At 35.8% G+C, this 16,765-nt stretch overlaps 1 protein-coding gene across 1 annotated transcript; it reads left to right on the top strand.

Moving 5' to 3' along the window:
- Positions 1-12,657: 12,657 nt before the first annotated feature.
- LOC143556260 (polyadenylate-binding protein RBP47C'-like) lies at positions 12,658-16,376 on the top strand. The gene is made up of 6 exons (XM_077045631.1): positions 12,658-12,849; positions 13,685-14,171; positions 14,657-14,712; positions 14,780-14,910; positions 14,983-15,079; positions 15,917-16,376. Exons 1-6 carry the CDS (start codon positions 12,658-12,660, stop codon positions 16,076-16,078), a joined length of 1,125 nt encoding a protein of 374 aa, XP_076901746.1. The 3' UTR covers positions 16,079-16,376.
- Positions 16,377-16,765: the final 389 nt, after the last annotated feature.

Consider the following 16,765-nt stretch of genomic DNA (forward strand, 5'->3'; position numbering starts at 1 on the left):
AACCTTACCTATACCCCATAAGAATAAAAATATTGCTTCCGGCGAAGCCCCCAGTTCTATAGTAGTTGGGCATAAAGTTTAGGACATAAGACACATAGTACTCATCCATTGGTTAATATTGCATGCATCATTGTCTTTCGGCTATTAACGAGCCAAATATTTTTTTTATTATTATATATTACATAATTTATTACATTAACTGTGTATTTATATAATAAAATTATAATTAAGTAATATTCAAAATAACTATGCAAATCTAAAAAAAAGTTAATATACAAAGCACCCCCCCTAGTGCCTGTTTGAAAACACCCCTCGATGTTGTTTCAATAGATTACCGCCCCTTTGTCGGTCTCTTTGTCGCCAACAACGAATCGTCTTATGGAGCTCGGAGAATGGTCCTAAACTAGCCTATACTTATTTATGTTTTATTATTATATTTTCTTGCATAATTTAATACAATAAATGTGCATTTATAAAATGGTAGGTATTATTTATAATTATGATAAAATTATATTTATTATGTGATATATAAAAATGAAAATATATACACACATATACCAATATAAATATACAAAAATCATGTTAATAAACAATTAATGAGTTGAGTTAAAGTCAAATATGAGCTTGAAAAACTATTTATGAGGCCAAGCAAAAGTCCTTTTAAGTTTAATAAGCTCAATATATAAATGAAGGTTATTTAATTAATAAGGCCTAGTTTAAGCTCTTCTTATCGAGTTTGAGCAATGCATTTCAAAATCAAATGGACAAATTATAAAATTTAAAAGTGAACTGAACAGATAATAAAGATAAAATTCAAATGCACATTCTTGACTTTTCAAAGTCAACAACACATTATAAATTGCAGTCACGTGATTGGTAGTGTGATCAACAAAATAGAAATTATGCTTCAATCCATAAGCAACATAAGCTGAATTCTTGGCAGTATAGCAAAACGTTGGGCTAGCCTTGCAGCAATTCTTCAAGGGCAAATACGCAAGTGGTGTATACTAGTACTATCAATAATTGGATCTAACGGACGACTGACCACTCTGTTGACAAGAATTTCATGAGAAACCTATTAACAAAAAAACTTATTGAGAAGATGACATAAAAGAAGTATCTAGATCGGAAAATATCACATCCAAACAAAAAACAACATAACATGATAATAATATACCATTAAAGTGGCATCAATACATTCTGTTCACTTCTAATTAGGCCATTGTCTTTACACTTTGCAAAAATGCAACAAAATGCGTAAAAGAAATCTAACAAGAAACAGAAACCGATAAAAGAATCTAAAATCCATTACATAGATATGTGCTTAGAACAACTGCATCAAGCTCCTTTTTCCAAGGTCCAAAGTGATGTGGCACTAAATAAGATTAAGGGGTGGCATATTTTACCGATGTGGAGCCTAAATGTGTTTGGTAAGTTTGCTTCTGCAGACATTTAGTGAACAAGAAATGTGGGCCCAAACCCGACTTCATTTCTTTTTTTTAATGAGCATTCCACCTTTATTTCAAGTTTAAACTACTTTTTTAAACTAATAATAATAAATTCGTTGCAACAGCTAAGTGCTTATTTAAAAAATATAAAAATAAATCATATATTAAATTCTATAAATTAACTGATACACAAAAGCGAGAGACAAAGTGAAAAACAAACCGTTTTTTTACAAGTCACCGAGCAAATTCAATAATTTTTATGAACAAGACGACATCTTAGGATGAACTTGTGTTTAATCAAGAATGAACATTCTAATGATGGATCTGCTTGTATTCTATATAGTATTTATAATTTTCTAATCTATTTATTTTGAATACATATTCTATTATTTTAATAAATAAATGTATATGAAATATAAAAAATTAAATTTGTTATAAAGTTATTTGTCTAGATATAAAATTAATTGTAGGAGTAGGTGGTGATGTGGCAGTTTGTTGTTATAGAAGAAAGTTGAGGTTTTTAAAAAATGCTTGAAATATGATGTGGCGCTAATGTGTCAGTTTGTAGAGTTTTATTGTTGTGGACGCTCTTATAAGAGAAATTTTCAGAGTAACCTGTGTCCATTAGTCAAATCTATAGCCACCAAGCTGGCAAGCTGCTCATCAATAACCCTGAGGGCAATGGTTGTTTGCACTGGAATCCATGCCAGTACAACCATGTTAACTCTGGGAAAGTGTTACATATCTGAGCTGCATTAGTGTTGGTTTGTACGTTTTTGTAAGGGAACTTGTTTTAAAGGTCAGTATCTGCAAATTTAGTGTGATCTAAAATAATTAACAAGCATCATATCTAAAGTTAAATGTGTTAACAATTAATCTAAATTATCAATAATGTGAAATTCCTTATCAGCAAGATTACAGTGGCTGTTCCAGAATTTCCTTAGGGTGGTGAGAGCGGTCATCCCATCACAAACTATCTAAAGCTCCTTCTCTTCACCACATACAAGCCATTTAGTATTTTCATTCTTCCATCCCAATGCATCTGTTACCATTAAATAGAATTATAATTATAAAAAAGTAGTTTATTTATAAGAGGGGAGCGGTCTCAAGCTTTCGGGGTGGCCATCCCAATCAGAAACAAAATTCTTTGGTACTAAGATAGGCAGGTTGGCGTTCCCATTAGTACCAAACCGACTTAATCTGCCCTCAGAGTCTTAAAAGTGTAAATTAAGTAGCAATAACTATCTAATAACAAACACTAAAGCTTCCATAGTTCATTTTATTAATATAATTCCATTTAAACTAGCACTAAAATATATGTCAGATTCTGACATATATTTGAATGGTAATACCACAACACTTGTGGTTACCACTAGATTGATTGAGTTTTTGAACTCTAAACATAACTAATAACACACCCAGATTTGAATTAGCAATTCATGTTGGATTAATCACGATCATTGATCAAGTTAAAGTTCTCATTTAGTTAATTAAGAGTAAGATCTCAGTTAGTTTAGTTAATGTATAAAATTTACTTATTATAGGTAGAAATTTACTTACAAAACAAGTGAATAATTATATTGTGCATCGCTCCTCTTCACTAATAGCGTCGTGTCTGACGCCATTCTGGCGATTATAAATGGCGCGATACATGTGTATCAAGAACTAAACACAAAAGCAGTTCATCATCCCCCGTTAATGCTAGTTGAGCGATCTTCGTAAAGTCTGTGAAAATCTGCAGATTAACAAAACAACTATAAATAGCTTCATCTTCGAAGCTCTAAATGTTGGGTCAATTGTTGTTTGGCCCATGTGTAAGGCCCAACCAAAGAAGTAGGGTTTATTATATTTGGTAATGTCTTGGCTAACAAGTTAGGGTTAGTATATATAAACCGAGTTATGGTTAGACATTAGAGAGAGGTGAGTTGGTGTAACCGAGTTAGGGTTCATCAAGAGTCAAACCGAGTTAGGGTTTGAGGGTTTGTAATCAGTTTTTGAGTTAGATTTTCTGATTAATATAAACGAGAGTTATTCGTTAAATTCGTGTGTTGATTATCGATACGGGACTTGAATTGGTATCAGAGCTAAGTTCAAGAAATCGATAATCGGTGGCGGCGATCGGTGGCTTGAGGAGAAGCTATCAATCGGTGAATATCGGAACCAAGTTGGGTTTTCGAATCGTGGTCAAATTGCTATAAAAGGTCAGTCGGACTTGTTTGTTCTGGCATCGGAATTACGGTTCTTCGGGTGATTTGTAGGGTCTCGAGCGGATCTGCGGAGGCAACAACCAAGGGAACTAGTGGCATCGCTCGCACGGAGGCGGCAATAAGTTCAAATTAGCGGCGAACTCGTGATCGTGTGTGGTTTTCGATACGGGGGGGGGGGGGGGTCCTTCGTCGTTGGGAGTTGCTGGATTTAATTGTAAAAGACAAAGAGGCCCAGGGCTGGCAATTGGGTACCTGTTAAAGACACGATAAGACCTGTTAATCAAAAAAGTGCGGTATGTGATTTTTTTATTTTCTTAAATAACTGAAATTAGTATGCTAGACTCTCTCATTATCACTTATTGGTACACAAAACTTAAAACTGTCTTATAGTCATGGCATATAAAGTAGTTAAACGAGTAGTATTCAAGTTTTATATTTGTGTCACGCGTGTCGCATGTTACCTGTTAAACCTGTTAAGACACGAATTACCAGCAGAGGCCTTTGACTTCTTTCGTAAGTTGCAAATTAAAGTTGTTTTTTTATAAGAAAACAAGATATACAAAAGTCAACATGAGTTACATTTGGTGCTTACGGGAATTGTGAAGGAAAATTAAAATAACAAGTTGGTTGTTTTTATTTTTTTGGTTAGATAAGTTTTGTTTGACCACCAAGTGTTAAGGTTATTTTATCTGGGTTGAACAAGTCGGTTCAATTTCATATTCGTATTTTATTAGGTTAAACGAGTTAGGTTTAAACCAAGGGTTAATTTATTTGTGGCGATCAAATTAGTTTGGTTCTGAAAAGTTGTTCGGGACTAGTTGGTTTGTATTTGTTCCAACGTACTGGAGCAAGGGGGTTCGACAACGTCAATGGCAAGTGACAAAGAAGAGTCGATAATCCAACCCAAAGCGAGTCGGGGGATATCGTTGCAGGTTCCAAAGTTGAACGGAACTAATTACATCACATGGGTGATTGTGGTGGAAGCGATCTTGGATGATTGAGAGTTATGGGAAGTTGTTCTACCGAATGAGGGTGCGATTATTGATGCGAAGACGATTAAAACAGCAAGGTCGTTTTTGTTCCAAGTTATGGAAGGTAATATTCTTCTTCAGGTTTCTCAATACAAGAATCCTCGAGAAATATGGACGGCTTTGAAGGCACAGTTTGTTGGGGCCGAGCGAGTTCAAAAGGCTCGACTACTAACGTTAAAAAGTGAATTTGAGAAACTCAAGATGGCGGAAGACGAGACTGTTGATCAGTTTGCGGGAAAAATAACTGGTATGGTTTCAAAGGCAACGGGTCTTGGTCACGTGTTCGAGCAAGATGTCTTGGTGAAGAAGTTACTGGATGCGGTCCCAGACAAATACTTCAACTTGGTAGCCTCAATCGAGCAAACGGTTGATCTTGATAGTATGAGGTTTGAAGATGTTGTTGGAAGACTTAAGGCGTTTGAAGAACGTCTACGAGGGAGAGAACGCGCTTCAAATTCACAAGGTCAGTTACTTTTCAATCGGACAGAAATTAATTACAAAGGGAAGTCGTATGATCAGTCCGGTAGCCGAGGTAAGGGTTGGCCGAGTTCACAAGGACGTGGAAAAGGCCGGGAAACTGGAGGTCAAGACCGAGAGGATGGGGATCAAGATGGTTGTGAAAACTGAGATGGTCATCATCGTGGGTCAAGGTATACGGGTCAAATAAATGATCGTCAATGGAGAAGGAAGGATAGATCACATGTTCAGTGTTACCGTTGTGATGAGTTCGGTCACTTGGCGTATTTATGCCCGGAACGTATGAAGAAAAAGGAAGAATATATCTTGAACAAAATAGATGATTTTGATCCAAGTTTATTTATGATAAAAGGTGATCAGAAAACGGTTTTTCTGAAAGAAGATGGTGATTCCAAAGCGTTTCGAAACCGAGCCGATGGAGAAAGATGTTTGGTATCTCGACAACGGAGCATCGAATCACATGACGGGTAATAAATATCGTATTTTTATGAATTGAATGAACGAGTCACGGGAACGGTGAAGTTCGGAGATGAATCTTGTATTGATATTCAGGGAAAAGGGTCAGTCTTAATTGAAGGGAAGACAGGGGAGCAACGTTTGTTGATCGATGTCTACTACATCCCGAGCTTACAGTGCAATATCATAAGTCTTGGTCAAGCAACAGAAGGTGGATGCGAGATTCACATGAAGCATGATTTGCTAACCATTAAAGATGATACAAGTTAGCTTTTGATGAAGGTGACAAGGACCAAGAATCGATTGTACAAGATCAGTCTCAAGATAACAAGTCCCGGTAAACGAGCTATCAATGGAATGAAGAATTTTGCAGGTAGGGATCTTCAAAATATTGGACTGAAAGAAGACAAGCCGGTTACGAGTCAGATTTCAATCAAAGATCCATGTTCCAAAATTCAAAGTCCAAAGAAGAGTGTTCAAGAAACTAACGCGTGGTCAAGAAAGTGATTCATGTCCAAGGGAAGGTGTCTAATGATCAAACGAAGCAAGTGTGTCTTCTAGCCAAGTGGAGCCGAAAGAACATTGCAAGAGATCATGAAAAGCCTCGGGAGAATCAAGAGAATAATGACAAGCATGAAGTTGAAGACCCGCCAATTTCGAATAGGAAATTAGGGGGTGAGTCGTGTGACTCGAGTACAACAATTGCGGGGGTGATTGTTGGGTCAATTGTTGTTTGGCCCATGTGTAAGGCCCAACCCAAGAAGTAGGGTTTATTATATTTGGTAATGTCTTGGCTAACAAGTTAGGGCTAGTATATATAAACCGAGTTATGGTTAGACATTAGAGAGAGGTGAGTTGGTGTAACCGAGTTAGGGTTCATCAAGAGTCAAACCGAGTTAGGGTTTGAGGGTTTGTAATCAGTTGTTGAGTTAGATTTTATGATTAATATAAACGAGAGTTATTCGTTTAATTCGTGTGTTGATTATCGATACGGGACTTGACTAAATCCGTTGTAAATAGCATCCCCTGATTTTCTATTTCGATTATCTACCTCTGTGTGGCTTCTATAACCCTACCGCACACATTGGAAAACCATCCAATCGCTTCCCCAAGTTGACGGTACGGACTGTCTCGTCGTCCATCTCCATCCTGTTTCGGAACTAGCTGCCGTTCTAGCTCTGGTTCGGTTCCGTTCTCATTCCCGCCGCTAGACCATGAAGTATCAAAATCACCCTCCAAACAATCAATTTCCGCAGCGGCTGCGATCATCACAAGAGTTGGCGGCAATATGATTTATTGGTTGGGAGGGAAGGGTTATTAACGATTCAAATTGTGGAGGGAAATTAAAAATGTATAGGTAATGGGGACTTATGTAGATTACTCAATTTTTAATAGAGAAAATTATATAAAAATTGATTTATTTTTTAATAATATTTTATTATTTACTAAGACGTAGGTGTTTTGTGATCGACCATCAATCCATTAATTGTTTTAAAGAGATTTCACTTCATTGATAGTTATGATGACAGACAAATACCTCCATCTTTTAATAACAAACTCTAAAAATATTATCTAAAGACTCCTGATACACATCAATGACGCAAACTAAAGGGATGCTGATCCCTTTAGAATAACACTGATTGGTATTCGGTCCAATAGTACCCTCTACGTCATTATTGACCATATTTGAACATGATCACTGTCATTGACCATATTTGACATAAATTAACAATGTTTGATCATAACTTGTTGTGATTAGCCTCATTTTCCAGTAGTAAATTATTAATTAGTGACATTAAAACTAAACAATATTAAAAATGTGTTAAATAAATATGACACACATAAAGTGACATTAAAAATCTAGATTTAATGACACAAATGCTACATGCAACTATAAATGTTGCCAATTAAATGTGGAGTACACGACGTATAGTTCAAACTTAAATTTTAGTGACACAAACACTAAATGCTACTAAAAGTGTGTGTCATGCAAATGTGGCATACATAAAGTGCCATAGAAACTTAAATTTAATGGCATGAATGGTAAATGCCACTAAAAGTGTGTGCTAATCAAATACGGCATACGCAAAGTGCCACTAATACCAAAAATAGTGGCACAAAATCTAAGTGCCATGAATAACGGGTGCCACTAAATGACATTCTATTTGTAGTGGTCGTTGGTCGGTGACACATACGTTAAGCAGGTTGCGGTGAGTTTGGGCTATATGAACCGACTGCTTACCCTACCCATTCAGGTGCCGATTCTCCCACGAGAGCTGGACCGTTCACGGGCACATTGCATGCACATCGTCCAGAAGATTAACGGCAGTTGCACCTGGTCATTGATCCACATGCTCCACCCCTACGTCGAGGTCCCACCTGTCGAGCCTCCGCCAATCGAGGAGCCTGAGGTGCATATTAAGGACGTCGCGGTTGACGATGCGGACGGTGACGACGGTGATCAGGTACGTTATATTTTATCGTTTATTTTTTTTGTATCTTCGGGTTATTAACGTTATTTATCGTGTTCATAACAGCCACCACATCAGTTAACGCTGCACGTTCCGCGTACATATCGCGCCGTGTGTTTGGATGCGTCCACTGGCTCCCAGCTACAGAGACTAGAGCAGGGAATGCCACAGCTCCAGAGTCAGATGGCTTGGGTGGTTGGGTTTATGTCTGCCTAGCAGCGGTACACAGCATCGGCGCCACGTTTCAACCACAAGGAGAGCACCTCAGGCGTTATACACCCATGAGATGGCGACAATGCTGAGGGGAGGCCGGGTGGTGATGCATTTTAGATTTGTTTTTGTATGTTGTTTCTTTCTTTCGAACTCGTTGTTATGTATTTATTATTATTATATAAATTTCGTTCTTTTGATTTTGTTTCGTTTCAATTTTAAAATTGTTGTTTCATTGTAACTTTAAAACTGATCAAAAAGTGTTGAAAATAATAAATGGTTACACCGCACTAACAAAAAAAACTAAACAAACAAAATGAAGAAAAAAAATAAAAAAAATAATTAAAAAAAAGACAAAAAAAAAACAATAAAATAATAAAAAAAAGACAACAAAAAGACAAAAAAAAAACACATATTTCCAAAAAAAACCCACCAAATCCGCCACTGATTGCCCAATTCATAACTGATCGAGTGGGTGTTTTAAAAACACCACATGATGCATGTAGCAAACCCCTACTTTTTTCCTTTTATAATGGGATGGTAAATTTTGGAGTCTTTATGGTCATTTTTGTAAATTAAATTAAAGAAACAAAATGGTTATTTTTAATAGAAAATGACTAATAGGTGTACACAAATACAACAATATATTTTTATATATATTTTAGATTAAGCGTGCAATAAGTTCAAATATTATTAAAATCAAAAGATGAACCACTTACAAGACACAAGTAGCCTAAAAATAAAATATAAGGAAAATACGACTAAAATATGTATTAAGAGTAATTGGAATAGAAGCAGAGGGATTTGGTAATTTTTAAGTTTTAGTGGTTGTTTGATAATCTTGTGTTGAATAATTAAAGATATTTGACTGATTGTGATTTAGTTTATGAATTATTTAACATGTTTATAAAACTTACTCTATTTTCTGATTGTGATTTAGTTTCTTCTATTCACATGCCCAAACCATCTCAATCTCCCTTTCTTTATTTTCTCTGATATGCTAACTATTCCTAATCTTTCTCTAAAGGCTAGAGGAGTGGCGTGTAGCTTTAGAGGATAAAAGTTTAAGAATTAGTCGCTCTAAGACAGAGTACCTTTGTTGTGACTTCCGTGGTGTTGGTGATAGCGAGGACACCCAGATCACTATTGAGGACCAGGTGGTTCCGCAGATAACGAAGTTTAAATATCTAGGATCGTTTGTCCAAAGCAATGGAGAGATAGACAGTGACATAACCCACCGCATACAAGCAGTCATTGGGGTTTTGTGCGACAGGCGGTTCCCATCTAAATTAAAGGGGAAATTCTATAGAGTCGTAGTTAGACGTGCAATGTTGTATGGAACAGGCTGTTGGGCCATCAAGAAGACACAGGAGCACATGATGGACGTGGCAGAGATGAGGATGCTGAGGTGGATGTGTGGACGCACTAGATTGGATAGGATTAGAAATGAGGTCTTTAGGGAAAGATTAGGAATAGTTAGCATATCAGAGAAAATAAAGGAAGGGAGATTGAGATGGTTTGGGCATGTGAAGAGGAGACCGACAACAGCGCCAGTTAGAGTAGTGGAAGCCTTCATTGTGGAAGGAAATAGGAGTAGAGGCAGACCTAAATTGACTTGGGATGAGAGAATTAGACATGACTTGACAGAGTTGCACTCTCTGAGGACATGGTCCAGGATAGAGATTCGTGGAGACGTAGGATTAAGGTTAGGGACTTCTAGGGGAAGGTACCTAGTTAGCTTAGCTTTCTATTTAGAGTCTAGTTGGCTAGCCTTGCTCCTTGTTGTTTATGAATATATTTTTGTTTGATGCTGCTTTTTGATTCTTATGCCCTTTTCTTAGTAGGTTACAGATTCCTTGTTTTTTTGATAGTTTGCTATCTATGTATTGCTAAGTGTCTTTTGCTTGTAGGATGTATGTTTACTATGATTACCTGTATGTAGCTTTATGAGCCGGGGGTCTCTCTAGAAGCAGCCTCTCTATTCTCTCGGATAGAGGAAAGACGTGCCTACATCCACCCTCCCCTGACCCTACCGATAACGTGCTATGCGGTGGGATATACAGGGCTTGATTGATTGATTTTGTAAAACTTACTTATTAAAATGCTTCATGAACAGTTTAAAGAATATATTTTATAAACCAAACACATTCTACCTTGATCTTCAACCAATAGCCTCTTTACGAAAACATTAATATGCTACCAAGCATAGTCCCTTACTGATGAAATTAATGACGTTTTGTAAATGCTAGTGTTTTTCAAATAATCGTTAAACGTAGTTAGGCATAGCTTTTCTTTTGTGGGGTATGTCCTCCGGGTAAGCACAAAGCTAGTATTTATATTTGTTTGTTTTTATTTTTATTAAAATTGTGGGTCTATTCGTTTATTTTTCGTTAATAAAATCTATCGACCTATACCCATTTCTTTGTTTTAAAAAGCTAAAGTTGGTATTCTTCTTAGAATTTGCATTCTTTTCAATTATGAAAATCAAGGCTGAAAGACAATTTTTTTGTACTCTCCTGGCATGAAATATTATATTTCTATATTCTAATGTATTTTAGTAAAACAGTTTTTCAAAAATTAATTTATTAATCTGCTAATAATAATAGATAAACTGATAGTTGATAACAATGTTATTAGTATTGATGCTCAAGTATTAGTTACTTTAAAATGTTATGTATTCAAATACAAAATATAATATAATGAGAAAATAACCTTTTTGTCATATAAAATTCATGTATAGGCATTACTAGCTTCTAAGAATCACATAATCACTTATCTTTTTTGTCAGTAAGATAAATTGGATGATGGTTTTTCAACAGATTTCAAATTAATTATGCAAACATCAAAGAAATATTTAATAAAATATCACTTCTTCACTACTTATGTGGTTATATATATTTTTTGAAAATCATACAAGTTCGCTATGCAATTTCAACGACATTGTGTAATTTATAATGTTGCATTTTGAAAAGACAATGATTTTCTCATATACAAGATCATGTCATTTAGGCAATTTTCATTTTCATTTGACTTTGCTATTTGTGTGTTTGAAATGATAATATGGTGTTATATAGTTTAGACAGGCGTCGAGTTTTTATTAAAAACGATTTCATGATTCTATAAACAACCCATAAAATTTAATTAAAAAATCACCTTCAAAAAACCGGCTTAGTGAGACTAAGAATAGCTATTTTGATGATTAAAATGGTTACTTTTGGCAGCATTCCTAATTTTAATTTGTTTGGCAAGAGCATTTGACATTCAATAATTCCAATTTGATGACATGTATTTGGTAAAGGAACAGAGTACTTGCTGTAGGTTGTACTGAAACCTATGCGTTTCCTGAAGTGAAAGCCCATCATCATCTTGTTCCTCAGAATTCTCTTAGATTCTCTTTAAAATTTTATATTAAAATAATAATAAAATCATTATATAAATATGATAAATATATATTTCTATAATGGATGTCTCATAGTTACAGTTATAATATGATATATATAGTGTATTTAAATTTGATAATCATGTATATATCCTTTAAACAATTTAACAAGTGATCGCTTCTTGAATGTCCGTCCCCGATTGCTGGAAACGGATTGGTTAAAAGGTAAAAAGAGTTCATTTAATATGTTCTAATTGCAATTTATTTATTGTAAAACCAGTAAAACGGTCGATTAATTATAAATCCTTAAATCGTTAATAAATCCAACAATCAATCATGTTGCCTATTTATTTAATAATAATAATAATAATAATACACACACACCAAAGCCAAAGGAAGGAAAGAAAGAAGTTATCAACGGCGACAAATTTATAAGTTGGTTGTGGCTCAATAGTAGAGCACTCACTTTATAAGTGAGAGGTAGGGGAATCAAACCTCACTACCACCAACTTATATGAGAGATATAAGGGATGACTCTGGCTTGCTAGGGTTCGAGTCCTGATCTCACCCGGTTTTACCGGTTCCTCGCTGTCGTGCCGTTTGACGGGCGTGGGGGTCGGGTTTTTATCCGGTGAATCCCTCAACAGGTGGACCGCTAGGGGCTCCGTCCGTTCGGACTAGTGGCCGGCTCGGACTATCTTTAGTCAATGGGGGCCGCGTACAGAGTACTTTTAGCCGATGGCTATTAAAAAAAATAAAATTAAACCACTCTCCCAACTAAGCTTACCTCACAGCACCTAATATCAAGGGGCCATATTAGAAAGCCTCATTTAATCCAACGGCTTACAACTCATACGCGTCAACTAGTACTAGTAGGGCTTACCCATGAAATGAAATACAACTCTCTCTATTCTAAACAACGGGTACATACATATGAAATCATCATTTCAATAACTAAGTTTCCCAATATGCAATCAAATGCATCAACAACAATCTCAAACGGCGGTCCCGTATGGTAATGCCGCATCACATGATGCCTTACCCCATGTTCCCGCCGCCCAACCGCATGCTGCTGGTGCTGGTGGCGACAACCGCACGATTTGGGTCGGTGATTTGCATAATTGGATGGATGAGGATTACTTGCGTAACTGCTTTGCCTCCACTGGGGAGGTATTTATCTACTTACAGTCTATATACTCATAAATAATACTCCATAGTCTTTGTTCATTTATTATACATGTTAGCAAGTTAATGAGGTTAACCAGATATATATATATTTTATTAATGGATTAGTTAATTGTTGGTATTCAAAATAATTTTGCCACCATTATGATTTGCAATAACTGATAATTGGCCATTAGTTACAGCAAATAGCTAGTAAAGTTTTCATACTATTTTTTTTAAAGGGAAATACTAAAGTTTACATAGGTTTGTAAACAAACCGAACAAACATATTACATATATGAGACATGTTTGTGCTCGTTCGTTTAACTTTAAAAAACCATATGTTCCAACACGAACAATTAAATGGATGAGTTTTGCTGTTCGTGCTTGTTCATTAAGAAAATGAACGTCTTTGTGATCATTTACATTCGTTCGTTAATAGGCTACGAACGACTCACGAACATTAACAAATATAATTAAGTTATCAAACATGATTGAAGATAGATAACTTAACAACTAAACTAAATGTGGTCATCAATCTATTGAGCCTAAAAACTAATATAGCGAGGCTAAATTATAACTGCTGGCGTTTTTTACCTCATAATTCATACATCTAGACTAAATTGTAGTTGGTCTAAAAAATTTACTAAATTGTCATTGGTCTAAAAAATTTAATGAATACATAAACGAATAGACTTAAATGAACGTAAACAAACATAACATTCAAAAGCAAACATTCATGAACATAAATGAACAAATGAGACAAGTTTTTATGTTCATTCATTTAATTAAATGTGTCTGGTGTCAAACATCATTGTTGACTTTTAACTAAATTTTTAAGGTAGCTTCAATTAAAGTCATCCGCAACAAACAAACCGGTTTCTCAGAAGGATACGGTTTTGTAGAATTTTTCTCACACGCTGCAGCCGAAAAGGTTTTACAAAGTTACACATGCATTGCAATGCCTAACACAGAACAACCGTTTCGTTTAAACTGGGCCACGTTTAGCATGGGAGACAAACGATCAAACAACAACGGTGGTTCAGCTCTTTCAATATTTGTAGGAGATTTAGCTGCAGATGTAACTGATAGTTTGTTACATGAAACATTTGCTAATAAGTATCCTTCTGTTAAAGCTGCTAAAGTTGTGATGGATGCAAATACGGGCCGGTCAAAAGGGTATGGGTTTGTGAGGTTTGGCGATGATGCTGAGAGGACTCAAGCCATGACTGAAATGAATGGTACTTATTGTTCGACTCGGCCCATGCGGATTGGCGCTGCTACTCCGAGAAAGTCGTCTGGTTACCAACAACAATATGGTTCACAAGGTACGTTTAACATGAATCCTGTAAACCGGTTTGATGAAAATTTTAGGTCAAACTGCTAACTATGGTTTTGGAAAAAAAAATCGAACCTGTCTGGTTGGTTGGTTTGAGTTGGGTCGAACTGGTTCGGTTTTCACAGTTTTATGGTTAGAGTTAAGTTTTTCAAATTGTAAACCGCCCAATCGTTAAAACCTAACTGTAGGCTGAATATGAACCATGAATATGTTGTAGCTAGGGTTGTAAATTGTAATTTAACCAGCTGAGCCGACTGTTATCAGCTACTTACTAAAATCTTGAATCGAGCCGAACTTAAACAAGCTCGGGCTCTATTTACAACCTGAGCTGTTTGTGAGCTGCTGACTAAAAGCTTAAATCAAGTTGAACTTAAGCGAGCCCGAGCTCTTTTAGAGATGCAGTATAGATTCTATAACTACTATTGTAGCATGCAAATGCAGCTTTTTTAGACTTAATTAATTTGCTAATTGTAGGTGGCTATATGTCAAATGGCGGATCTCATTCTGATGGAGATTCTAATAATACCACGGTTAGTATATTATAGATTCCTTAACTTAATTTTCTAGTATTAGTGGCTAACATTTGATTGGTTTTAGATCTTCGTGGGAGGGCTTGACCCAACCGTTAGTGACGAGGATCTAAAGCAGCCTTTCTCACAGTACGGTGACATAGTTTCAGTGAAAATACCCACCGGTAAAGGATGCGGATTTGTACAATTTGCCAACAGGTACATCCTTTTGTTTTATGATATTTGGTTCATTTGTTAAATAAAAAACCATATTGTTTTTTTTGTTGGCAGAAATAATGCTGAAGAGGCCCTGCAGAAATTAAATGGCACCACTATTGGCAAGCAAACTGTTCGACTTTCTTGGGGACGTAACCCTGCAAATAAACAGGTACCCCCCCCCCCCCCCCCTCTTCCACCACCCACTCACGCACACCTATACGCACAAGTCTAGAGGAAGCAAAATGAGCTGGTTGGTTGGTTAATTGACGGGTCAAAACGGGTTTGAGCACATTTTTATATTTTATTAATAAAAAGCAAGAACATATATGATATGTATATATTGCATTAATAGATTCTTCTGAATTAAATAATACATTGAATAGATGATGCTAGCGAATTATGACCCGTTCAAACCATTTTCATTAGGTCTGTAACCGAATCAAACTTTCAATAAAATTGTTCATGCACAGCTGGCAAGATGTTTGTTTATGCTAATTAGTTTATTTATTAAACGAACAGATATGAGCAGAACCTTTTGTTCGTTAAACGGACGAACATGAACACATGTCTCAGTTGTTCATTTATGCTCGTGAACGTTCATTCATATAACTCGCTTGTGTTTTATGTTTATTTACATCTATTTATGTTTATTAGTTTACGTTTGTTGAAGTTCGGTCGTTTACATTCAGTTAATTTTTAGGCCCATTACAATTTAGTCAGGTGTTTTATTAAATTAAAGTATCACTCGTTACAATTTGGTCTAGTTTGATTAGTTTCCTATGTCAACATATTAATTTTCATGACTTGACATTACCTTTAACTAATCTTCACTTATGTGCATTTGTGAATCATTCATTTAAAACATGTTCAATTTCTTATTAAATGAACACGAACAAGATAACCACATTCGTTTAATTGTTCGTGTCCCTTCATTTCGTTTACATGCCTAATTTTCGTATAAACCAATCTCGAGCTCATGTGTCGGTATTACATTATAATTTTGCAGATGAGAAACGAGTTCGGGAACCAGTGGGGCGGGCCACACTACGGAGGGCCCGTTTATGAAGGGTACGAGTACGCAATGACGCCACCTCACGACCCGAGCATGTATGCGGCAGCATATGGAGGTTATCCAATGTATGGCATTCATCAACAACAAGTAAGCTAGCCACCTAATTATGAAAGTGAAAAAAGAAGAGTTTAATGGATAGCCAGCAAGCATGAATTAAATTAAAAAAGTGACAGATTTGTAGTGTCTTTTGGGAGTGTAGAATGCTCCTCCTCCCTCTCAACATGGGGTGGTGGTTGAATTTTGACTACATGAGCTAGTTTTTTAGGGTGTTTTATTTTAAGTTATGTGTGGGATTATTAAATTTTATTACTTTTAATAAACTAAATCATAACATCTAGCTTATATGGTTAGCTAGGTTTATTATACTTTGATTTGATTGACTATTGAAGTTTGACTTTGGGTTGGTGGTGGTGATTTTACAAAAGGTGTGAATTATGTTTTGTGTTGGTAATATTGGTAAGCAAAACCGCAAAAGATGAGATCATAGCTTGCTGAGTTGTCTATGGAAGTGGTCTATTAACATTTTGAAGAGTTGGGCACAAAATGGGTTCGATATATCTAATGGTCAACTATTGAGGTCTGCATGTGTTTATATGTTTAGTTAACATAGTATGTGTAACATCCCGTTTCCGAGCATAAATTAAGTATTTTAGTTCAAACTCAAGGATGGTTAAACAATGTTCTTTATAGGTATAACGGAGCTTTAAAATATAAGATGGTTAGAAGAGTATCTATAATCGATAAACGACTAAAATGATTATATGAGGTGTGAGGTATTGAGAC

The sequence above is a fragment of the Bidens hawaiensis genome, unplaced genomic scaffold (genome assembly GCF_021521415.1).
Source record: "Bidens hawaiensis isolate Kalapana, Puna unplaced genomic scaffold, B.hawaiensis_p1.1 tig00018490_1, whole genome shotgun sequence".
Classification (NCBI taxonomy): domain Eukaryota; kingdom Viridiplantae; phylum Streptophyta; class Magnoliopsida; order Asterales; family Asteraceae; genus Bidens; species Bidens hawaiensis.